The sequence below is a fragment of the Schistocerca serialis genome, chromosome 10 (genome assembly GCF_023864345.2).
Source record: "Schistocerca serialis cubense isolate TAMUIC-IGC-003099 chromosome 10, iqSchSeri2.2, whole genome shotgun sequence".
Lineage (NCBI taxonomy): Eukaryota > Metazoa > Arthropoda > Insecta > Orthoptera > Acrididae > Schistocerca > Schistocerca serialis.
The window spans coordinates 36858362-36885365 of record NC_064647.1 but is presented as its reverse complement, the minus strand read 5'-3'; the positions used below and the strand labels follow the sequence as shown (position 1 = coordinate 36885365).

General features: G+C 38.9%; 1 protein-coding gene across 5 annotated transcripts in view; it reads right to left on the bottom strand.

The window, feature by feature from the left end:
• The window catches only part of LOC126425232 (spectrin beta chain), a 535456-nt gene that overhangs the window by 40161 nt on the left and 468291 nt on the right, over window positions 1–27004 (bottom strand). For 2 of the 5 annotated variants that reach the window (XM_050088189.1, XM_050088191.1), the window contains exons 36-38: window positions 22767–23363; window positions 20191–20306; window positions 19977–20047 (exon numbers count right to left, since the gene is read on the bottom strand). In XM_050088189.1, coding sequence (XP_049944146.1) covers window positions 19977–20047; window positions 20191–20306; window positions 22767–23363 — 784 coding nt within the window. Of the gene's footprint in view, window positions 1–1472; window positions 1626–9905; window positions 9969–19976; window positions 20048–20190; window positions 20307–22766; window positions 23364–27004 lie in introns of all 5 variants that reach the window. The other 3 variants (XM_050088190.1, XM_050088188.1, XM_050088192.1) reach the window with 3 other exon arrangements.

Sequence of the window (27004 nt, the reverse complement as noted above, 5' to 3'; positions counted from 1 at the left end):
TATAGTTTCCTCAAACATTCATTCTTCAGCTGCAAACTTACTTCAAGGTTGTATTACTTTCATGAGGAAGAGGAAAATTATGCAAGTTTTAAACTGTGCTTTACATAGCAGTATCAAATTTGTTGTTATTTCAGGTGATAGCAATTTTTCTCCTAAATTTGATGAAAATATCAAAATTCTAGCGACAAAAATAGCCTGTAAAGTGCATCAAAATCATCTTATATATTCTGAACATGTGCATATTCAATGCTTATATTGTGCACCACAAACTCACAGGCCAATAAAAGAAAATGTTCTCAGAATTTTGTGTAAACATGGCACAATTACTGCAATCAGTGCAGTTTCTGTTACATACTAACAAGTTGATGACATTCGTTTGTCTCTATTCTTTTGTGTTTGCAACCAAAAAGCTGGCCTCATTTCCCTAAGAATATCCCATCAGATGAAAGGTAGAAGAATCCAACAAAACATTCCTCAGTGTGCTACACCAGAGAAAGCCAAAGAGAAACTGGCAGACAAAGCTGTGTTCCTCCACATCTACCCATATGTTTTGAAATATACCACAACAAGATATTGTTCTGAACCTACAGAGACAGTAAACCTACAACTTATAGTATACTTGTACCAAATTTCAATGACTAATACTGAATATCTGATTTGTTAGTGTATTTCTGTACTCTTAGGATAACTGCACAGCAATTGAACCTGGCATGAAAGAGTTAACTAGAAAAAAAGGCACAACTGTAATCAACCTAAACATCTGTGTGAACTAGAGCACTGCATTTGCACGAGTGATCTTTTTCCCCACCACTCCCCTTTTTATGCACCTTAACCTCACTCACCTTCATGTGCCACATGACAGGGAAAAGGATAAAGAAATATGGCAGGTTGCTATATCACAGTGTGTCACAAGATGTAGTGCTCAGTGAAGGAAGGCCATTGCCCCTACACTGATTCTTCAACTTCACAACATGTGAGCGAGCGACTGTGACTGTGTGAGATCCGTGTGGCCACATACACGGCTCACGAGGCCGTGTTATTAGGTGAGATAGTACATGTCACTTTCAGTAACTTCTGCCAAACTTACAGTTTATCGTATATCAGACCACAGTTTGATTTGGCATTTCACCTGAACCCCACAACTTTGGATTTGTAGTCTGGCACCTACACACTGAGCCACAATACACACCTACTTTAACTGGTGCAGTTATTTTCCTTCTGATGCAATAGAAGGAATTCTGACCAACAACATCTACCACTGAGTGCATTTGGGTTCCAACCCACAATGGATAAAGCACTATAAAACTTATTTTTAAAGTAAGACTCTCAACAGCTGTTATAATTTTCAAACAACTAGCCGCCAGAATTTGTGCACCTAAAAGTAGAAATTTCAAAGACGTAGCTACAAAGCTGCACAGGAGGTGACAGAATCTACCACCTGCATACGACGTGAAAGGCAGGTGCCGACTTACTTGTCGGGGGTGCGGTTCGCACCGGAGACGCTGGCGGAGGCGAGGGCATGAGGACCGGAGCTGTGGGCACTGCCGGGTCCGGCACGGGGGTGGGCGGCCGGCCCGACTCCGAGTTGCCCGCTCCCGCTCCCATTCCCGTGTCCACTTCATGCACTGCTCCAAGGTGGGAGGACGCAAAGTCATGCATCATGCAGGAGGCACAAGCTACACCATCCAGCTGTTATTGGCCTATTGGCTCCTGTACTTTTCAAATTTACTTTCAAGTTCAAAGTACAAACCTATTTTTAATACATTACACACCGGGATTTTTTTTTAACCACAAGACCATTTCTCTAAGAACATTTCATCTGCACTCACGATCTACGTACTGTTTAGTTTCTTTTGTTGTACTTCTTCTCCTTCATTTTCTTATACTTCTGCAAGCTTTACAGTGTGTACTTTCTGATTGGCGTATTAAACACACCACAGACTGTGCACCAATTTTCCTCCGAGTTACCTTGGACTGTACAATTCTGCTTCTTCAGTAAACCTACGTATTTATAAACAACTCAATAACAGCTGGATGCATTCCAAAATAATTTCTTCATTACATTACGTGAGCATATGCGATCTGTGCAATTTTCTCACCACTATCGATAATTCACAATCCATATAAACAACACACTACAAGTGTTAGAAAAGCAGTTAACTTCTACAACATGCAAAGCAACAATTATTCTCTTTACCTAGAACAAGAACAACAACATGCAGTCGCAAGCAAAATGTAAGTTTTGGTAATAGCTTATTGGAAGTATTACCAACACTATACACACAGCCACAATTAAAACCCAAGAAGCTAACACAGTAAAACAAAAAAAAGGGGGCTACTGAAGAGAGTACACAGAAGAACAGATTTTGATTATATACATTGGTCCTACTTGAAGGAGCCCCCACTGAGAGGGCGTTACTGTATGTGAAAAGTGGCCATGGATGTACATTTTATTCAATTGCAATACTGTGAAATCATTTAGACTAGTCATATTGCCCTAGACAAACACAGACGACAAAGTATTCAACTGACAAGTCACTATGCAACATATTCAAGTCTTTTGTGGACTCTGTAATTAGTCAAAGCCAATAATGATACTGACTACATCTACATACACATTCTGCAACACAAAGTATGGTGTAGGATGGCTTCTAGCACTACTAGCCATTTCCTTTCCTGTTCCATACACAAACAAAGCAAGGGGAAAATGACTATCCATAAGCCTCCATAACAGCCCTAATTTCTCTCATCTTATCTCTGAGATCCTTACACAGAATGTACTTTGGCTACAGTAGAATCATTCTACAGTCAGCTGGTAAAGCCAGTTCTCTCAATAGTGTCTTGCAAAAAGAATGCTGTTTTCCCTTCAGGGATTCCCATTTGAGTTCAAGAAACATTTGCGAACCTACTGGTAACAAATGTAGCAACTTGTCTCCGAACTGCTTCAATATTTTCCTTTAATCTGATCTGGTGGTGATATCAAACACTGTAGCAGTACTCAAGAATCAGTCACATTAATGTTATACATATGGTCCTTTATAGGTGAGGTTCACTTTTCTAAAATTCTCCCACAAAACGAAAGTCTAACATTCATCTTTTCTACTGCTGTCCTTGTGTGCTAGTTCCATTCTGTGTTGCTTTGCAATGTTAAGCATATACATTTAACCAACATGACTGAGTCCAGCAGCAAACCACGAATACTGTATTCAAACATTATAGAATTGTTTTCCCTACTCGTCACATTCTTTTATGTTTCTCTACATTTAGAGCAAGCTGCCATTAATAACACTAAATAGAAATTATGTACAAATTATCCTGAATCCTCCTACAGTCGATCATCAATGGTACTTTTGCTTATATTACAGTGTCACTGGCAAACAATCACCTATTGCCATTTACCCTATCCGCCACATCATGTAGGTACAGTATATAGGTAACTAGAGCAGTCTTTAACATTTCCCTGGGGTACGCGTCACGATACCCTTGTCTCTGACGAACACTCGCCATCAATGACAATGTACTGGGTTCTATTGCTTAAGAAGTCTTCAAGCCAAACACATTTCTTCTTCTTCTTCTTCTTCTTAAATTCTCTTATGCTTTCAGATGTTGAGCTACCCCCACTCTACCCATTTCTTCCATTCCACTCTATTCTTGCACAACTACCAGTTCTCAGGTGGCAGGTTGCAGGTTGCAGTGGTTTCCCACTGGGTGAGGGGGTCACCACGTACCTACGCTAATACCATTGGCCTATTTGGGAATCCATTCCATGTGCCCAGACTTCCATTAACAGTCTGCACTGAGGTATTGTGTCAAATGTTTCTGGAAATCTAGAGATACATAATCTGCTTGCTGCTCTTTATCTACAGTTCACAGGATACCACATGTGGAAAGGGCAAGTTGAGTGTCACACAAGCAATGCTTTCTAAATCTGTGTCCATTTGTGGACAGAAGCTTTTTTTAATCTCAAGGAAATTTATTATATTTGGACATGGAATATCTTCAATACTTTTGCAGGAAACAGATGTTAAGAATATTGGTCTGTAATTTTGTGGGTCTTTTTTTATCCTTTTTATATACGGCAGCCACCTATGCTTATTTTCAGTCAACACTGATCTTTGCACTGCTCTCTGTATGACCTGAGGATAAAATATGAAATAAAAAGAAATGGCTTCACATTATGCACTACTACTGTTTTGCGGCAACTTAAACATTAATTTTAGTAGTTTCTGTTCACATACAATTTATTAGAGTAGGAATTGCCTAACGGGGTAATTTAATTCCCATTAAATGTCTTATGGATAATCTGGCAGAGTTGAAGACTAAATCAAAGAACTTTTTCTGCTGCACAGCTTATTCTACTGAATAGAATATTCTCAGTAGACCTGAAAATTCATGTTTCAGATTATTTTATGGTTCACATTAAACAATAAAATTTAATAATGCATACTCATTTCATTATACTGCACTTAAAATTTACATCCATGACTTATTTCCACATCTCAGATTCTCCTCTCCATGGGATCTGTGACCCACTCAGAAACAGAGGCATTGCAATACGGCTTAATTCTTTTCACAGAGATGAAAATATTAGTGTGGCAAACAATACCACTAACAGCTTACCTGCACCAAGAGCTGAACTACAGGAAACAATTAGATTTCATGCATCGAAAGGATAAGACGAAAAAACAAACGAGACAACTTACCTGCCATTTCGTTACAACACTCAAGTTCAAATGGCTCATTAGTTTAGTATCGCACCTGCACCAGTGACGTTAAACTATGTGCACACAGCAGTGAGGGATCCCTTCATCCAATATACCTGTGCCAGTCACATTGTCAACATTTCAAGTCAAGAGCAAAAACATTATGCAAGATGTGGCAAATGAGTTTGGGAAAGCATAATTTCTATACTGTGCATATTTAAATGGAAGATACAAAATTATTCCGAGATCTTTTGAACTAGGACAGCACTCCACTTTCTAAATAGAGTGGCTGCCATTTGTGAAGTAAAACTGCTGGATCTATAAAGTATTCCATCTGCCTTCAAGTGTGTACATATTCATATCACGAAAGAAATCTCAAGATGTGTTTGTCACACAGACTTCGCCCACAGTGATAAATTTTACCCATTCCCAATCTCATGCCCGCCACATCTCTATCAGATTTACATCCACTATAAAACAAGCAGAACAGTGATAGATTGTGAGGCTCCATTACCAAGTGCTCAATTGTGTGCTCCGTGAAGAACATTCAGAAACACTTTCACCACAACTCCAACAGCCTGAAATCAATTAACTCTAAATCCTTCTCTGTAAACACAGTGCCATCAACACCACCAGGAGTTACATTTAACTAACTAAAAAGACATGGGACACACAGTACATACTTAAACAGCAGGAGAAGCAGCAGGCTTTTATTTTTATATAAATTAGGTCATATATGTTAGGATGTTAAATATAGCATGTTTAAAAAGCTGCATTTTATGTTTGAAGTCAAGGAAAGAAAGTTTAATTCAATTTTCATTTTAGTGGCGATATCCTGAGGCTCCTAGTGGCCAGCAGCTTCGCCTGTAACTAAGCAGTTTGTGAGTTGTAGCATTAAACTGTGTGATTCCTATGTGCCACCACACAATTCATAGTTAAAAAAATCCACTAGCAGTGCCATTCCGCTGCCTAGAAGAAAGAAGGATAAAAACACCACACCCAGAACAGGCCTTATCCACTGAAATCAAGCCAGGAAACAAATGCAAAGACCGCCAGTTCAGAAGTAAGTTGTATACAAGTTAATGCAAAGGCTCTATTGTACCAAACACATTTATATATAATAAACAACACAAATAATCATACAAAACATTCACAAAAAACCTAACATAATGTACACATGAACACCAAATAAATAATATCTTAAACATGGAAATACACACACACACTACTGCTACTACACAGAATGTGTTCATAAAAATGCAGTTTGATATTAAACATGTACTAAAATGCACAATACTCATTTACACCAATAACACAGAGCATTTTTATTGCATTTCTGTACCAGGATTAATTATTGCACTTCTTTAAACTTTCAGTCATGAACAGTTACTATTCCCATGATTTTTTTTTCAGCTGTTCAGTTTATTCCAGCAACAGTGCAGCTTCTTCATACAATTTTATCACACCATTAATTCATGTTAAAGTCAAGTACAATCAAATACGAGACTATATGGTACTTTATGATGAGATCATAGTCTTGAAATTAATGTTTGACTTGGACACCAAAATAAATTGTGTGGTGATGCTGCTGCTTGGAGAAACCAACAGTTACTGAAACAAAGGTTTCAATCTGTGTCAGGGGAGAATCAACATTTTATCGCAAGGCAGGGAAGACGTATCAGAACACTTCAAAGAGGTTATATCAGAGTGAAAAAATCTCTTGACAGTGAAAATCTCACCAATTACAATTCACAAGCTTAAGAAATCCAAGGACAGATGCCTGAAGGGGAAAAAAAGTAAACTGGGTAATTTTACACATGCTATCACGTGCAATTGACAAAATAACATGCTAGGTGAACTTACACAATAAAGAAGAGCTGTCCACAGTCAACAGTGTGATTAATTAAACAAATAGATCTTAGAATCATATTCCTTGAGACATTTAAGTCTCTTCATTATCTACGATAATAATCGAAGCAGAAGACATGAATTAAAATATGTACTGTGGCCGAGACTCAACCCCCAGGTCTTCTTGCCTGTTAGGCAGAAATGCTAACTATTTACACTACCACTGCACAAACTACCCAAGTTGACCATTGTGCTGTGGTAGTGTAAATGGTTAGCATTTCTACCTAGCAATCAAGACAACCTGGGTTCAAGTCCTGGCTGCAGCACAAATTTTTAATCATGTCTTCTGCTTCGATCATTATTGTAATTAAACAAATGACTAATAAATATCTTGGCAAGAATATTCTCTTTTTATGAACACCTTATGTCTCAAAATGGATTAAGACAAAAATGAAGGTACGTTCGCTACGCAACTCACTCACAGCACAAAAAATGAGTATACTTATGTAAAATTATATCAGCATACCGACTGTTTCTAAAGTAAAATAGCTGCAATCACAAAGATCTAGCCAGCTAGCTGACAAGAGTTTCTATAAAATAGTTCCCATTGGTTTTATAGTTACAGTAAAAGGCATTTTCATTCAGTGCAACTTCTTCTTGCTCTGAGTGTTCTGTAGAAAGTCTAAAATGAATCCTGAGAAAATATGATAACCATTTTCAACTGTCTATCATAAATAACATTTTTATCATTTTCATTTCAGGATGCTGTAATAATAATGTAACATGAGCAAACGAACTGAGGGTCATATTTTTTAATTCTTGTATTGAATCAACACCAAATAATTTTTTAATGTACATAATTTTACTGCTGATCTGGTATATTTTTCTGAGGTAAAAAATAGAGATCACAGATATGTGTAGCTGAAAATGATTACTGTTAACTCATTAATTTTGAATAATGTGTCTCATGAAAAGCAGATTTCTTTGTAACATTAAGAACAAAGCAAGTCAATGTGCACATGATGAACATTATCTTTAAGTCAAAACTGCTGGGAAGAAAATAAGATTTTTTTTTAGCATTTAGCAAATTATTACTAAAAACATAATATACAGGACTTCTTAACAAGTTTAATGCCTTCTGGAATGATGTTACTTTACTTTTCCAACTCTTCTCTTGTTATTCATTTACTCTTTCAGTAAGCAGTTTAATTAGTAGACCTCTGGATGAAAGACTGCTGAACAGTGAAGTATTAAAGGTACAAATCAATCACGATTGGATGGGATTCTAATGAGGAAAATTATATGAACATTCAAATCAGTTTGCATAGAAGATGAGAGAGAATGGGACATAGAACTGATGACGAGTTACTCTGTGAAAACTTTCATTCCAGAATTAGCAGTCTTATCTTGCCCTCTGCCCTGTGATGAATCAATCATTTGACATTTGTTCAGTTTCCTTGGTTTATTATAGATCTTTGTAACAATACAAGCACTAAGCAGTGCTTTTGCAAAATAATGACCACCACAAAAAGACAATTTAGTACCTGCATATCCTCGAAACTTTCTAAATCAAGGTATCATTTTTGTTTTAGCCAAATATGACCATTCTTTTTTTTCCAGTGTGTCAAAATGACAAATACCTACTGATGTTGCACAAATTCCTTGTTACAGTCACTGTAACTTAAGCTATCAACAACTAGAAAACCTTCAGTGAGAAATTCAGTAAAAATGTTATGCTTTGTCAATTAAATTTCATATGCTACAATAATGTTCTCACACTAATTATATTAACAATTTTTTGCCAATAGATATTAAACATCAAAGACGTTGCCACATATGAAAATCTTAGATATCATCTAAAGTAGTTGTCTACCTACTGAGAAACATACAATACCATAATGAGTACATCACTCAAAGCCTATAAATTCACAACTGGTGGCTACGCAAATGTTTACATCAATGTGAAATGCCATTAATGTTAACTAAACCCAATGTACCATTTGCCACTGGGGCATTAAATTTAACACAGACTGCAGTTATCTTCAATTAGTAACAAACTTTCAGTATTTTTTAGAATCCTGAACCAACTGTAAACAGGCGAGGTATAGCATTTGTAACAGTATTGTGAGGCTTGTTCCATAAATACAGGCTTTTCTCAAAAGTACTGGAAATGCAATCACAGGCTACGATTTATCAACCATTTCTTACAGAATGCAGTATTCTCAACTGCAACCGCATGCTACGTTTTTCTGGACTAGCGTCTCAAATACAGTTATAGTTCTTGACACCTCTGAAAAAATTAAAGGTAGCAGAAATTTGACAGCAATGTTATGTAATGTAGTGTTACATTCTGTTAATAAAGACTACATCAAGAATACATGAAGATCTGTGCCATGTCTATACCTGTCTCTGTCCAATTGTATAAGATCTTTTTATCATTGAATACATCAATGTCAGCTTCAGGGAAAGGACAGAATTTCCTCCTGGTGTTTCCTACATTGCATTAAATACATCAATGTCAGCTTCATGGAAAGGACAGAATTTCCTCCTGGTGTTTCCTACATTGCTGTCAATACTAAGGGTGTGATCATGTGCACACTCACGTAATCATCGAGTCAAGAGGGAGAGGGTGCGAGAAGAATATAAGCTTTTGCATACAGTATTCTTACAAATTAAGTTTTGTCCCACAACGTATTATCAGACAAGCCACGCAGATAGCTGCACACATTAGTATGCTGCTTCCGGGATTTGGAGATGCGCGTCAACCTCAAATTACATTCACCTGGTGTGTTCACGATGAGAACTGGTATGATGACCAGCCTGGAAGTGGTTTTTCGGTGGTTTCCACTAGGTGAATACCTGGCTTCTACCCAGATCCTGCCTCAATTACAAGAATCGCAAATATATCACAGGCATTCTCTCACTTTTACACAAGTTAACACTAGATTCAGGTAGACGGGCTTCATAGGCTTTACAGTCATCTCAGTCAATACAAAACCTCTGTTCTGTGAGATCCTTTCCCTCAGCAATCAGAAAGAATACCAAGCAATAATCTTCAAGTCCACAACTGATGAGGTATAAGATTTAAAAATAACTTTAAGATCTAAACGTGGATAAGAGAATTGTACGAATGCATACCTTTTGAAGGTGGCTACACTGGAGGACGCAATGGTAGTTTTGATTTTTTTTTTTTAACGAAGTTTTTGCAGATGCAGCATCAGCTTCATTCAGCAACCCTCACAAGGAGCATTAAAATGTTCACAACTACTCGATTCAAACTTTTCGAGTATCAGTGAAGGTGTGACAGAGACATAAGCAATAAAAGATTGAGGAGGAGGAGAAAGTGGCACTCACCTTCACGAACGACTGGCCTCTCCACTGGCTGGCTGGCGGCCTTGGTGGACGGTTTGCGAGTGGCTGCCGGTCAGGACAAGTGGGCGCGTTCGTGGGCGTAGCACGTGACACGGGGTGCAAGGTGTAAGGTGTGAGTGATGTCGTGGGTGGGCAGATGGGTGAAGGGCAGGGCAGAGTGAACGATTGAGGCGTGAGTGAGGTGGGATGTAGCAGGGAGGTGTGAGGACAAACATAAAACACACCGCACTGTCATCACATGCACCATTATTCGCAAGGCCGACCCTTCACTCCAGAAAGTATCACTCTTTTGCTATGGGCTGTGAAACCAGTCCCAATACTGACAAAATCATTGCTGCCATTAGCATATAGCAAAGTTTGCCCATTTATATATAAATTGTAATGAACTTCAGTAGTAAAATCGTACGTGCCTGTCAAGTCGACAGCATTGTTGCGCAAAAATTTGACACTTAACGATCAGCTTCATCTAGTTTAGTAGGATACTATGCATGTGATACAAGAAAAAATAAAGTATCAGCTGACTAGAGAGTGTCATAGAACAGTAAACAGCAACAATCTGAAATGGGAAGTTTCAGACTGTGACCTCGGCTTTCGAAGAGTGAGGAGGGGGTTGGGTGGGGGCAGAAGAAGATGTGGAAGAAGAAGAAGAAGAAGAAGAAGAAGAAGAAGATGAAGAAGAAGAAGAAGAAGAAGATGAAGAAGAAGAAGACACAACAATTGGGGGGGGGGGGGGAGATATGGACGAGTACGGGACACCATACAAACTAGCCCTCTTCGGTACCTACTATGTATTCTTGTTTTAACCTATTCAATTCACTGGAGACACGTGCTCAGGCAGAGAGAGAGAGAGAGAGAGAGAGAGAGAGAGAGAGAGAGAGAGCGCAAGAAAACAACCAAAGCTAAGGTGCTGATATGAAGTTTGTTAGACATACACCAAGACCAATGTAAAAGGATAAGGTAAAGAATGAAAGGAATAAAATACATGAGGCGTAAAACTCAGTATACAGGAAAAATTCTGCCACTCTAGATTAATATGGTACAGTCATGTGAAATGGATGGAAGAAACCACAGTGGTTATAAAATTCCTTGTATTGACTATAAATGGGAAAAGACATGTCTAACAGCAAAGAAGATGAATTGACACCGTTAACAAGGATGTGATTGAAAGTAGTTTATCTTTGGTATGGAAACCAAAAGGGAGAGTCGGACATGGATATAAAAAGTTGGGAGGCTTGTCACTAGCACCCAGGAAACTGGAGCTGCAAACTGATGATGATGATGATGAAAATGCCTTCAAAAAATTAAACTGACAAAATTAATTTTTTGGGTTTGCTGGTAAATGCCTGCAGTTGTGTTATACACAGGAATCCCCATGCCACGGTGCAGCAGAACACTGCTAGAAGAACCAAAGCAGAATGGCACAGCCTACTGATAAAGTACAGCATCACGTGTTGGTTGATTTCCTGCATCTGAAGGGGGGAAAATGCAACAATTCGTATTGAGTTGACAGAAGTGGACGACAGCACTCTGCAGACGTATGACAAAGTGATGGAGGAAATGCTTCCAGTTTGCTCAAAAAAGTCTGAAGTGGCAGACCGTATCTCTGTAAATAACCAAGAATCACATTATAAGTAGCGGCCCAGGTGCACAAATAGCGGCCACAGTGGAAAAACGTAAGGGGTCAGTTTTTACATTTTGAACATGACAAAGGCCACCACCAATTGTGTGACATTACAGCAAATGTCACAAGAAGATGCCTGAAGGGGAGTTTTTGCTCCACAATACCCCACACGATAGTTGTACACGTCGCTTCTTCAGGTCATCATAGTTTGCCTGATCTCCGTATTCTCCCGACAAGGCATCCAGCGAGTTCTCCCCATTTCTTCACAAGAAGAAAGCTCAGAGCAGCAGGCATTTCTAGATGGACGACAAGGTAAGTTCCCAAATGGCCAAAATGCAAACTTCCACAACTGAGGCCTCCACCACCGGGAAAAATGTCTCTCATTTAAGGTTGAATATGTAGTGGACTACACTGTCACCCTGTTTCATTGTTACAACTCTATTTTTTTTTAGGTGAAAATTAAAACTTTGCTTACCTCTTTGTACGAGTTTGAATTTAAAAGTCGTCGTAGCAACACACATTTTTGTTTGCGCACACACCTCATTCAGACTAACAAGCCTGTGTAATAACATTGTACTCTAGCGTGAACAGTTAAACTGATGAATCACATTACATGTTTCACTACTGTGCTTTGCCACTGATCACAACACCGAATAGTCACAATACAGTCACATTATTTTGACCTGAAACAATTTCATAATGGTAAGACACCCTGCACATGTGTCAAATGTCTCCCTTATTCTGTACATCACTGTAGCTCGTTTTGCACCTTGTGTTACATTCTGCTCCATAGGCAGAGTCACTATTTGCACAGCTACAGCAGCACCTTCTTGTTACATTCATTTCAATGACACAATACATTGGTGAAATGTAACTTACTTATTTGATAGACAACTGGCTGCAAAACAGAATGTTGTTGTAATGTCTTGTTTGTCTCTATGAAACCTACAAAAATATGCACTGTCACAACAACTTTTAAAGTTGTATAATTGAAGACCCTTTGCACTCACACAAATGGTGGAGACCTGGTACGATCATGATACGTCCTGATTGGTTTTCTTGCACACTTCAAAAGCAGAGGTCAAAATTGCAGACGTCCTTTTTCAGTCACGAATGTTAACTGTCATAACATATCCGTGTGCAGGAGAACAACTTTGCATAAGTATTATCATACCGATGGCCCTGAATTTTGAGTGACCCTTCACATTTTACGTATTATTTAAAGAATTTCCTTCACAAATCCAAGTGTCTTATAGACTTAGTTGCTTACACCATCTGACAACAATCTATCTTGTCTGAAGTGCAAAATTAACGCAGAGTTACAAACCCTGCACCCTGATTCAGATTCAGTCAAGCACATTACTGCTTATCAATAACAAATCCATGGTACAACAGCTCAGTTCCTGATTTAACCAGTAACTAAAACCCTTTGGTAATGTTTCAAACCAATTTCCCGAACAGCATATTTCTACACTCAAAACCATTGTGAACTGAACATAAGAAGTGTTAAAAACGTGAGAATGTCTGGAGATCTGGGTCTCTGCCTTGCTACTGTCAACAAAGGCTACAGCAGATTTAGTCCAAGGTATTTTTCACTGACAATGAATATATGTGTTTGCATGCAAGTAATGTGTGACACATACAGTCGTACTCTCCAAGATAGAAACTGGTACTGAGATAACTGCCAATTAACAAGCTGTCTTTGTTATGCCAAGAACTTTTTGCAGCAATTATTGAATTAGCAGCATCATCAATAGCAGTATTAGCTGTGAAGAGGAAGATATGAACTTTAATTGACAGAATGTACAGTTGCAGGTGTGCACAATGTGATTGTGAGTGTGAGAATGAGTGTGTGCATGTAATTCTGAGGGCAACGATTTACAAGCACGAGGGCAAAGGAACCGTTACTTAAGTTTCAATACTTCACACTCACTAAACACAAGCTACAAAGCAAGTTAAATGCACAGTACTGCCAAAAATATCCAAATTACTGTATGTGGTTATTGCCCTAGCTATTTTTGCGCAAGAATTCTCACCAAAGCTTTTATAGCACCACAAACACATAAGGTAATAGAAGCACTGAAAAGCAAGTGAGTGTAGACCCATAAGTAAGGTGTCTTTGTTGACATACACACACAAAATAATACCAATGTCTATAACAAAATATAAAATGTAGCCCCTGTTTACCATTGTCATTCACAATGAGAGAACTACAGTGGAAATATCTAACAACGTGGACACAGAAGAACTGTTACAAACATAATAATTTACATACATAATTTAAAGAATCTCTCAGACTGTGTTGTGCAAGGACCCTTCTCATAAACAAGGATGTACTGAAGTTGTACAATTAGAAAAGGAAAGCTTAGATAGATATGCAGCAGTGACATGCCATTTGAAGACAGTACATCATGCTAAGGAATTTCTAAGGTACTTTGGTTCTTTCCACTGGAGGAGGGATATTAGATACATGAAGGACAGCATTTGTCATGCACACATGGCTACATGTAAAGACATACCACAATCCTGGCCCAGATAAACAGATACAGCAAAGCTGGTATAAACCATATTCTGCAGTCAACAAGACATGAGAAACCTGAACACAACTTTTTGTGGTATTGTTTGTTGCAATCAATTGTCAATTTCTGTTTCATCCTACCCTGCTTGAACACAAATTGCAGTCTATACCCCTTAGAAAAATTTACATACTTCCAATCTCACTCTCCTCTTCCTTTACCACACTACCAGCTCAAAGTTTGAGATTCATTCATCTTCTAAGTGTTGATCGATGTATTCTTAAGTTCATTATACTAGCAACAGCCACAGTACTACACATCTTCATAAACATTCTATGCCACCGAGAATATGCAACCTGGTGGAACAATACTGCAGTTCCAAGTTAAATACAGATAAGATACTATGCCAAAGAATACTAAGAGGAAACTACTGAAAAAAAATCTGTGATTTTACACCAACATATGGATTCAAGACCGACTAAAGTTATGGTCAGACATAGTTCAGACCTGAAAAATGCAATCACCCAAGAATACACAGTACAGAAACACCCAGGATGGTAACTACTTGTGTAGAAGCTGTCAACAATAGCTTTCAACTGTTTTCAGACACGTAACATGTAATGTGGATTGTCACACATTAATCCTGCATATGGTAATAAGTTACTCACCACATATTTATTGGAGGGGGTGCGGAAAAGGAGAGCATTCTGCTCAATACCTTACTGATATTGAGAGTTGTAAAGAGCTAGGATAGATAAGCTCCAGTACCCTAAATAAATCTCTTCTTTAACGGCAGCCACAAGTGGTCTCAAGTGCACAGTGAAAATTATTTTGATCTGAAGATATAAGACAAGTGGGGAGAGGGCTTAAAAATTTGGACATCGATTTCTGCACAATGAGTTTGTGGAAACCAGTACCATGTACAAGCAAATAATTCATGAGTAGTAGTTTTTTTTTTGAGAACTTAAGGGCGAATAACTGTGATGTGTAAATTAATTTTAATAAGGTTAGAGCTGCTCCTGTAATACTATACATCTGTATACTATAAATCCTGTAATACTATAACAATGTTGCAACCTCAGTCTGTGACACATCAGTAGCACGTTAGAAGTAAAGTGCTAATCACATGTCAACTTGTTAATTATGGCTACAAGTTCTCCTGTCGCTCGCACACAGCTAAAGGAAAACTTTCATTTTGTAGCAAAAAAGTGAAGCATTTTCACATCAGAAAAAGGCTCTGCAGTTATGTAGATGAGAAGTAACAATACAGATGTGCAGTGACTAGTGAAATGTCCAAACTCAAAGAACTAGGCATCACCTGTTTCACAGCTAACCGGGGCTGGCTACGAAGATTTTTCAGTCGAAATGGATTAGACTTACAGATGAAAACTACAATCATCCAATGACTTCCAGGTGATTACGAGGAAAAAGTAGTGAATTTTCATCACCACACGATATACTTATGCCCCAAACATTCCTATGTATTACCGCAAATTGGTGTCGCAGATCAAATTCCGATCTATTTTGACGTACCGCTTCACAACACCGTGAACAAGAAAGGGGAATCTGGTGCCACAAAATGAACTGATGGCAATGAGAAGCAATGGCGCACAGTGACGATTTGTGCAACTGATAATGGGTGAAAGCTACCACCTTAAGTAGCATTTAAAAGGAGAACTATTCCAAAAATATCAGTGAAAGGCATATAGGTAAAAGTGAACCTGAAAGGGTGAATGGACAATGGCAATACGGTTAGCTACATGACATGTTTGGCAATTTCGCCCTGGTGTGTTACTGAATTTACATGACACATTGGTCCTGAACAGCTTCCACGTATATACAACTGAGAAAGTGCAAGACAAGTTACATAACGCAAAAACTGACTTGGTCATTATCCACAGAGACATATCCTCTGTCCCATAACCACTCAATCTGTGTATAAATTGGTCATTCAAAGCTGCACTTAAACAGCGAAATATGCAATGGATAGCCAATGAAAGCCCTAAGTTCACGAAGAGTTGAAAAATCAAGCAACCGGTTCTGTCCCAGATTTGTGAGTGGGTGAAATATGCATTGGACTCCATTCTCCTAACACTGGCAGAAAAATTCTTAAAAAAATGTATCACAAATTCACTGGACAGAACAGAGGATGAGACACTATGGGAAGATGGCGACAACAATTCTGCTAGTGATGACAATGGAAGTGATTATGAATAGAATCTGTATGTTAGAATTTTTTTTGTAAATAAAACAAATTAAAGCCAATACTTCTTTCTTTCTTTCCCTCCCTCCCTTAAAATTAGGGTCTGTGGATTATTTGATGCCATGTATTAACCGCATATACAGGGTTATTACAAATGATTGAAGCGATTTCACAGCTCTACAATAACTTTATTATTTGAGATATTTTCACAATGCTTTGCACACACATACAAAAACTCAAAAAGTTTTTTTAGGCATTAACAAATGTTCGATATGTGCCCCTTTAGTGATTCGGCAGACATCAAGCCGACAATCAAGTTTCTCCCACACTCGGCACAGCATGTCCCCATCAACGAGTTCGAAAGCATCGTTTATGCGAGCTCGCAGTTCTGGCACGTTTCTTGGTAGAGGAGGTTTAAACACTGAATCTTTCACATAACCCCACAGAAAGAAATCGCATGGGGTTAAGTCGGGAGAGTGTGGAGGCCATGACATGAATTGCTGATCATGATCTCCACCACGACCGATCCATCGGTTTTCCAATCTCCTGTTTAAGAAATGCCGAACATCATGATGGAAGTGCGGTGGAGCACCATCCTGTTGAAAGATGAAGCCGGCGCTGTCGGTCTCCAGTTGTGGCATGAGCCAGTTTTCCAGCATGTCCAGATACACGTGTCCTGTAAGGTTTTTTTCACAGAAGAAAAAGGGGCCGTAAACTGTAAACCGTGAGATTGCACAAAACACGTTAACTTTTGGTGAATTGCGAATTTGCTGCACAAATGCGTGAGGATTCTCTAGCGCCCAGATTCGCACATTGTGTCTGTTCACTTCACCATTAAGAAAAAATGTTTCTTCATCACTGAAAACAAGTTTCGCACTGAACGCATCCTCTTCCATGAGCTGTTGCAACCGCGCCGAAAATTCAAAGCGTTTGACTTTGTCATCGGGTGTCAGGGCTTGTAGCAATTGTAAACGGTAAGGCTTCTGCTTTAGCCTTTTCCGTAAGATTTTCCAAACCGTCGGCTGTGGTACGTTTAGCTCCCTGCTTGCTTCATTCGTCGACTTCCGCGGGCTACGCGTGAAACTTGCCCACACGCGTTCAACCGTTTCTTCGCTCACTGCAGGCGACCCGTTGATTTCCCCTTACAGAGGCATCCAGAAGCTTTAAACTGCGCATACCATCGCCGAATGGAGTTAGCAGTTGGTGGATCTTTGTTGAACTTCGTCCTGAAGTGTCGTTGCACTGTTATGACTGACTGATGTGAGTGCATTTCAAGCACGACATGCGCTTTCTCGGCTCCTGTCGCCATTTTGGCTCTCGAGCGCTCTGGCGGCAGAAACCTGAAGTGCGGCTTCAGCCGAACAAAACTTTGAGTTTTTCTACGTATCTGTAATGTGTCGTGACCATATGTCAATGAATGGAGCTACAGTGAATTTATGAAATCGCTTCAACCATTTGTAATAGCCCTGTATATGGTATTTCATCAAAATAAGGCTTAAGCTGACACTGAGATAACACTGAAAAATGTCAGGATAAACAACATATTTTAATATGCAAGGATCTATTTGGAACAACATTCATTTCCTCATTATGTTCCTTTTTTGCTCACTTTATTTCATGTGCACCTTACTTATGAGACAACACTCAATTTAAAACTCTCACTCATGAAGAACACTGATAAATTTTGGGATGAAAAAAAAAAATCAGGAAAGTGTAAATTATGTCTAATGAACTGTGTGCTACACTTTCCTCATCACAGTAGTCTTCTTAGCTAATTACCTGTCACTTCAATTTGAAACCTAATTTCATTTGTTTCTGTATTCACAACACATGATACACCAACGGCTTCGAGTCACTTTCCATGAAGTAGATAAACTGTCATAGGAAGATAAGTGGAATAAGATAGAGTCATATGAATTTAGGAAAATTCAAGTTGGTTGACTAAAGGGGATGCTACATAAATAGCATACAAAATAATAATAATAATAATAATAATAATTAATAATAAACCAGGAGATACATGATGGTAATAAAGAAGTGCAACAAATCTGGCAGAAATGCAACAAAAAGCAAACACTTCACCCATATAGAAGCAAAACAAAAATCACTAATAATTGGTGCAAGAAATCTTCAACAAAAAATAAATAAAATATGAAATACTTTCGAACAATAATTCACTATACAAAACATTAAGGTTCCTTCTTTAGAACAACAAATCAACTGAAATTCAGATGTACATTGCAATACGCAATTAACTGTGTGTATAACATTTCTAGGAAAAGTGTAAGTTATCCGTATAGCCTGTTGTCGCATCCTTTGGCTTTATTTTCTTTTTCTGTCCTAAGAAACTGCAGAGAATAATCACATAGCAAATTAGCCTAAGGTGACATGTCATTCTGCAGCACAATTAAACAGTAACAGAGGCAAAAGTTAGTACATCCTTTTCATAGGTCCATACTTACAATGTTAATCAACCTAAAACTTGATCACTTTGAAATTGACATGTTTCTGCGGTATGAACTTCCATCTCCAGACAGACACCATCAAAACAGACTGAACACCTTACCAGATAAAAGCACAAACTGACTCGTAAAAGAACAGTAACATTTTCAGATTAAGTTTTCGTTGTACAATACTACCATCCGCGTACTGCTGTATGCCACATTTTCCCTACACTGATACTACCAAGTTTAAATAACACATTTTTGAAACTTCCTGGCAGATTAAAACTGTGAGCCAGACTGAGATTCTAACTCGGGACCTACGGCTTTTGCGGCAAGTGCTCTACTAACTGAGCTGCCGAAGCACAACTCGTGACCCATCCTCACAGCTGTACTTCACCAGTACCTCGTCTCCTACCTTCACAGAAGTTCTACTGCAAAACAAGCAGGACTAGCACTCCTGGAAGGAACGATGTTGCAAAAACATGGCTTAGCCACAGCCTGGGGGATGTTTCCAGGATGAATTTTTCACTCTGCAGTGGAGTGTGCACTGATATGAAACTTCCCGGCACATTAAAGCTATGTGCCAGACCGAGACTCCAACTTGGGACTTTTGCCTTTTATAGGCAGCTGCTCATTTCAATTGTGTTCGGATAGCACAGTCGATGCAGCAGTTGCCCGCAAAAGGCAAAGATCCCAAGTTCCATTTTCAGACTGGCACACAGGTTTAACCTGCCAGGAAGTTTCATTTCAGTGTACACACCCCTGCAGAGTAAAAAATTCATTCTTAATACATTTTTGTCAAGATATCTTCAACAATATTTCTTAAATAAGTAAATTTGACACTGTAATTTCAGTTGTTTTGATGCTGTTTCAGGTTGCACCCACATCTGTGTAGTCGTACATTATTTGTTAGCCAACATATCTGAGATGCTGCTGCTAACAACATTTAATCTAAAACTATTCCCAAGAGGCATTCATTTGTTGATATTACAGCAGTAGTCTGAAGTTCCACCACCATTTTTCTCGTTGTCAAATACAGTGAAATATTTCTTGATTCCCCTCTCTCAGTATACAAGTGTTACCTCGACGTTATCAAAATATAAATGATACAGTGATCTATAAGTTTCAGATGGGAAATGGGGCTAAACTACATTACAAGACTCTCGGCCTTCTGGGAACAGTTTTTTTTCTATTTTTCCTAGACTACTATAGCTGTAACTGCATTAACCACCTTGTGCAGTAGAGAGAGTAATCTGCACTGTTAGTTACCTTCTCTGGCCTCTGTATCCTCACCATTCACTTGCACTTGCTCAGCCTCTGGTGACATTTCTCCATCCACCCTAAAACAAGGGAATTTGTCGAAACAGTGTTTACCTCAGTAATGTAAATGTATGGCAGTCATATGAGAGAGAGAGAGAGAGAGAGAGAGAGAGAGAGAGAGAGAGAGAGAGAGAGAGAGAGAGAAACTGCACTCAATACTCACTTTTCAGATGGTTGTTCATCAGGAGAGCTAGGTGGAGGTGTCTGCTTGGCAGCCAGTTCCTCTTGACGTTTGCGCTCTTCCTCTTCTTGGCGGCGTTTTAGTTCTTTCAATTCAAACTAAAAGAGAAGGCACATGTATTAGTTAAAAAAGTCCTTTGTGGTGAACAAAACCTTGGAAAAACTACTGTGTCAAAGCAGTATGCCATATTTTGTAATCACAGACTGCCATCTGATCACGTAATTTAAATTTATGCCAGAACTGGGATTCAAATTTTGATTTCTTACTTTTTAGGAGCAGCACCTCACAACTGGACTATCCAAGCACGCCTCCTAGCCAGCTAAAATTTTCAGTATTCTTATGTTACACAGGGCCTCTACCGTCAGTTCTAAGGACTGATGAAAATGCAGTCAGACTCGAAGTGCAATTTTGGTTTTCAAATTTTCAGAAATAGCTGCAACCAGTTGCCTATTTGTAAATGTACAATTTTTATACAACTATAACTGTTTCAAATCACAAAGTGACTAGTGGTCAAACTGTACACAGTTTGTAGTGATTTGTTGTAGCAGTGTAGGCTTGGTCATCTAGAGAGTTATATGCAACTATGGGTATGATACTAGTGCAGAAATCACTTTGGCAAATGTAATTAATGTATTGCAGTTATGTTGATAACACAGTACTACATGAACTTTGCCACATGCTTCACAGGATATAATCTATAATTTTGTCTTCATACATTTATGCTCAATATTTTGTGTGCACTAAGTAAAGCACATTACACAAGTTCACAAGCTTTCCTACCATACAGTATTTCTCGGTCTGAAATAGCAAACTCAGACCAAGTCTAAACACCTAAGGACTAATCAACCTGCTTTTCCACTGAGTCAAGTGTACACCACTTTTGTGCATAATCTGTTGCTTTAGACACGCACTTAGCACATCATATTGGCACCAACTTTATGACCTCATTGTCAAAAGTGCGAGTCACGGCACCAGCCTATTGTGCGTGACATCTTTCGCACCAGCACCAGTCTCAAATCACACATTGACAGTTCTGGCATGTAAGCAGTGTGTTCCAATAGTGTCTACCTCACTTCTTCCAATTTCTGGCAAGTGATACCCTCAGAGGGAGGATGAACACCATGGTAAAGACATAGCTGATCAGTCTGCAACATCATCTGCTTTGATCAAGTCGTCTTCTACACCATCAACAACATTTATATTGGTTGGCAGCTCTCTGCCAGGACGCATTGGAAGCTAATTTTGTCATTTTTACATAATTAGAGATTCTTGCATTATGTACAGCTTGTTTTAAAAATAAGAGCTTAAGTATTCCTTTCCTTCTCGGACATTTGACAGCCACAAGGCACACATCACGTAACAAAAGAAGAAATAAAAGGAATAGAAGGAAAACCCATAGATTCTGCCAAAATTGTGGTGAACCATGATGAGGAATACAACAAAATTTTATTTTGTAAGAAAGTGGGCTCTTAATTTACCATCATTTTCCCGCAAACATGGGAACAGAGCTTAATTCCATTATAATAGGTTGTGGTCATACATGTCATTAATGCGGATACCCCAATTAGAAAAATGGAATAAAAAGTAACTGTATGAAGCCGAAAATAAAAATTTAAAGGGCCAAAAATGACTAAGTGAAACAATAAATTGAAACCAGAACTCATGTAAATTACAATCTGAACTGTTTTTACATCATAAATAATGCTGTGAAAGAGAGTACTATGCTGTTGTATAGACACCAGTGATAGATATATATAGAGGGGTGTGTGTGTGTGTGTGTGGGGGTGTGTGTGTGTGTGTGTGTGTGTGTGTGTGTGTGTGTGTGTGGGTGTGGGTGCGCGCGCGAGCGAGCGAGCAAGCGAGAGAGAGAGAGAGAGAGTGAGTGTGTGTATACCTGTCCTTTTCCCCCCCCTAAGGTAAGTCTTTCCACTCCCGGGATTGGAATGACTCCTTACCCTCTCCCTTAAAACCCACATCCTTTCATCTTTCCCTCTCCTTCCCTCTTTCCTGATGAAGCAACCATTGGTTGCGAAAGCTTGAATTTTGTGCATGTGTTTGTGTGTCTATCAACATACCAACGCTTTCGTTTGGTAAGTTACATCATCTTTGTTTATACATATATGAAAAATGCAGTCTAGGTCACAATTTCATTTGTTTGCAATGACCAGTTTAAACCAGTAAAGCCCATCTGCTGCAATAAGTTTTTAGAGCTGAAGCAGGCCTGTACTGGTTCACTGAAAACAAATGAAATTGTGAACTAGACTTCATTATTCAAACAACAAATAGTTCTGACAGCTCTTGGGATAGTCACTTAGAGTGAATGAAAACACATAAGTAATTTCACTGTTCAGGTAATCCACTATATTATTTAGCATATGACACTTAAGCTTTCTCAATGACCACAGTTTTCACAAAAACAATGGAAACAGTAATCTGAAACATTGGGACTTACCTCGGCAGTCACTTTCTTCACTACAACATTCTCACAAAAATGTGAAATAAAAAAAATTATTAAGTGCGTCAAATTAACTGTTATGCTGTGACGTCACAGTACTTACCATGCACTCGTCCAGGTCGGATATTGACGAGACCGACGTCATCTCCGGGAAGCAAAACACAGTCTGCTGCTGCCGGCCGTGGTACGAATCAAGGGACGGATAGGGGACGGTGGGAGACTCTGGCTCGAATGGTGGAGGCAAGGTTTCCCCTGACCCAGGGGAATGCCAACCCGCATCCCACAGGAAGGACCGTGGCCTAGGGGATGTGGGAGATAGAGGTGACTGAGTCGAATACGGCAATGGCGGTGCGCCGGGAGGCTCCGTGGTGTACGGTGCCAGAGGCTCAATTTCATTCAGTCGACGAACTGCTTTTCTCGGGGAGTCCCTATTCTTCACTGCATTTAAGTATTTCCTGACCGAACTTCTCATCTTGTGCCTGCGGTTCAGTGGGGGATAACCTCCACAGTACAGGGAGAGATCTTTCCAGGAAATTTTCGTCTCAAAACACTTTTTCTTTTCTAAGACACATGGCTGTTCACAAGAACATGAGGTGTGAGGCGGGAGAGGGATATCGTCAAGGAATTTGAGGGACGGTAGGGAAGGCACGGGCGGCAACTGCAGGACGGCACAGGCATCCACGTCGTCTCTGCTCTCCAGCTACACCAACAACCACAAGAACACGTGCAGAGAGTGAAATGAACACATGCACAACGTGACAAAGTGGAATCTGTAGCACTGTTTTCCTCTCACGAAAGACATTCTGATGGAGTACCAAAATAAGTAAACATAAAACTCATTTTATCAGAGCACAACCGATTTCAACCTTCTCGGTCATTATCGAGTGTTAACATGAAAATAATTTTTTTCCCACTCTTCCCTTTCCGCTGGCAAAATAGGAAACTGACAGCAACCATTAACAGCGACTGTAAAGCTTAAGTAAATATTCCTACATGAAAGCAGGAATGACTCCACAGTCAACATGGAAAGAATATAATCTTTGGAAAGCTGACAAACTGGGTAACCAATTATGAAGTATTTGTTACCGAGTTAATGTGAAACTGTATATCATATTAACACCAGGAAAAACTGCAGCACTGTTGGGATGTGTAGACCGTGAGCAGTTTCTTATGAGCAAGAAACAACGTTAATGTATGAGGATAATGGCCAGCATTAGACCAATGTTTCAGGTACTCTCTGACACTTAGTTTTCTTTTCTATTTTAATATAAAAAAGAAAAGAAAGTCTTATATGAAACAAATTCCACTTTGTTCCTACCACAGAGGTTTACAGGATGTTAGGAGACAAGTGACGGCACAGACAAGCAAGCAACCATCACAACATGCTACACTACACTACAATACACTACACTACAGAATTAATCACATGGACAAGAGAGCAACATAATCAACAGTGGCATGTTGAGGAAAAATCGGACAGAACTTCTGCTACACAGACTGTAAAAGTCATTTCACAACATGGTAGGTTTTATTTTTCCATTAAGTAATCATACTGCTGTAGTAGTCTTTTTCCCCTTTGGAAAAATTTCATTTCTCTTATTGCAGTACTCCAGAAATCCATATGAAAACAAACGTAATCTCAACTTCCTTGGTGGTAGAAATGCGGAGCATCGAGTAAATGTGCAAGCTATTTCATTTTAGACAACCCGTATCTTAGTCTAGAACCCAACCAAGTCAAAACCTCCACCCCCCTCCCCACATCCTTACACAATATAGTTAACTGATATTTTTCTGTTAACTTCAATGTGGTTACTTTGTGAAACATCACTACAGGGAAGAAAGCACACTTTAGTGGAAACATCCTACTCTGCATCCTTTGCCCTCTCACTCTTTCCACCCAATCGAACCCTTCACCCACTCAGACTGCGTTCTTGTTCCATTATTCTTATTCCGAAAACAGCATTCCAGAATCATTCTATTCTTTCAGTGCACAAAACTTCTGCTAGAACACTGTTGTCGTGGTGTCTTTAGACTGAACACTAGTGTGATGCAGGTCTTACAGATACTCTATCCTAGGCAAGCCTTTCCATCGGCAACCTGCTTATTGCATTAATGCCTTGGTCTATCTCTACAATATCCCCCCCAACTACCAGACAGACAATTCCTTGATGGCTTGGAATGTATCCTACTGAACAGTCCCTTCTTTCAGTCAAGTTGTGGTATAAATCCCCCTCCCCTCAATTCATTTCAGTACATCCTCATTCTTTACTTGGCCTACCCACCTAATCTTCAGCATTCTTCCTTGGCGTAATATTTCAAAAGTTTCCATTTTTTTTATTATTATTTATTTTTTTATTATCTGAATTGCCTATTGTCCATGTTTCACTTCTGTACAAGGCTACACTACAGACAAATACCTTCAGAAAGAGACTTTCTAGTATTTAAGTTTATATTAGGTATTAACAAATTCCTCTTTCTGGAAACGCTTTTCGTGCTACAGCCCGGCTGCATTTTATATCCTGTCTGCTTCAGCCATTGTAAGTTACTTTGCTGCCCAAACAGCAAAACCCACCTACTACTTCTAGTAGGCCTTTTCCTAAACTGATTTGTTCAGCATCACTTGGTTTAATTAGACTGTATTCTATTAGCATTGTTTTAGTTTTGCTAAAATTCATCTTATGAGCTGTTTTCAAGTTATTTGCTGTCTCTGACAAAATTACAATTCCATAGGAAAACATCAAAGTTTTTCTTCCTGAATTTTATTTTCTTCTCTAAATTTATCCTCAGTGTCCTTTACTGCCTGCTTAATGTACACATTGAATACAATACAGGATACATTACAAGCCTGTCTCTTTCTCTAAGGAAATCAAGGACAGCTTAATTTTTCCCCGAAGATGTAGTGATGGGAACAAATTGAAATTTGGGCACCAGTCTTGGAAACTGAACACTATGTGCTCCATACTGGTCTTTATTCTACTAAAAAGATTGAACCTTTTTTCCCTTAACATGCCACAAACTACAGACAAAGTAATCACCACATCACAGTGCAACCTGTTCTACAAGTCAACAACAGTTAGAATTACATGCACAAATTACACTACTAAAAGAAGCATTAACAACTACAATGCACCATTTTGTTAAATAAAAACTAACAAAGACCATTCTACAACAAAAATAGCCCAGGTTAAGTCTATTGTGACCTTTCATTGAGATTAGTCGACTGTTGCACCAATTATTTAAAAACCTATTCTGTTATTTTTGCGTCTTTAAAAGGAGAAAGTTAAAAACAGGGTCAGTTGCAAGGGATTAAAGGAATGCATCAGGTGTGTCATTAAGGAAGTAATACATGATTAAAGAGCCAACATAAGGCTCACCTCATTTGACGTGATTTAAGGCACCAACAGAAAATGTATCCAGGGTGTCCCAGGAGGAATGGTCAATATTCAGGGACATGACAAGAAAAACGCAAAGCAAAAATGTCAAATAAAGATAGGTTCTAAAATGCATACATTACAGGCTATGAGCCTATTCATTTTAGCTACTGTGAAGCATCTCTTCTATTGAAGTATGCATATTATAGCCCACATGAAGAAGACAAAATTGTCTTGTTTTGGTCCTTACTACCTCCTTCCAAACTATGGAGAGCAAAGGGCTTGCAGTAGAAGAGATTTCTTTCACAGGATCAAAGATGAAAAAGAGCTCATAGCTCTTGAGGTATGCATTATAGAAGCAATGTTTAACAGACTTCCGTTTGTTTTGAATGATTGTTCTTGACATGAATATTGACAATTTCTCCTGGGACGCCCTGCCTAAGATATGAAAGACATCTTGTTATTACAGCTCAAGCTGTGTTAACGACCAAACTTCATTTAACAACTTGGTATCAAAGTATGGCCCATATTCAGTGGCACACAAGCTGGAACATCTAAATCACATTCTGCTGTCAGCTTCATAATGTGCGTAGAACTTTCACATGTTTGTGTGTGTCACCTTTACAATGAGAGGGACTCTCCTACTCAAACAATTGCTCTTTCTTCCCTGAGGAGAAACATGCAAGTTCCAAACTTTTTTCATAACTATGCTTTTAAGGACTTCTTTCAGCAAGTACTTGGAATTCCATCTGTGGAAAGTAAATGCTGGCCAGCGTTCTGTCGTCACATAACTTTACGATCCTCTCAATAAAATTTTACTTTTGAGAAACATACTGACACTGTAATCTGTGGAGGAACTGTAAACAGGCTCCCGATTTACCAGCTTTGGACCCCAGTCGGTCTAATATAGTGTCATCTTAGGACGAGCACTGGTTATTATTGGACTCTACTCCAGAGTTGCAACAGAAAA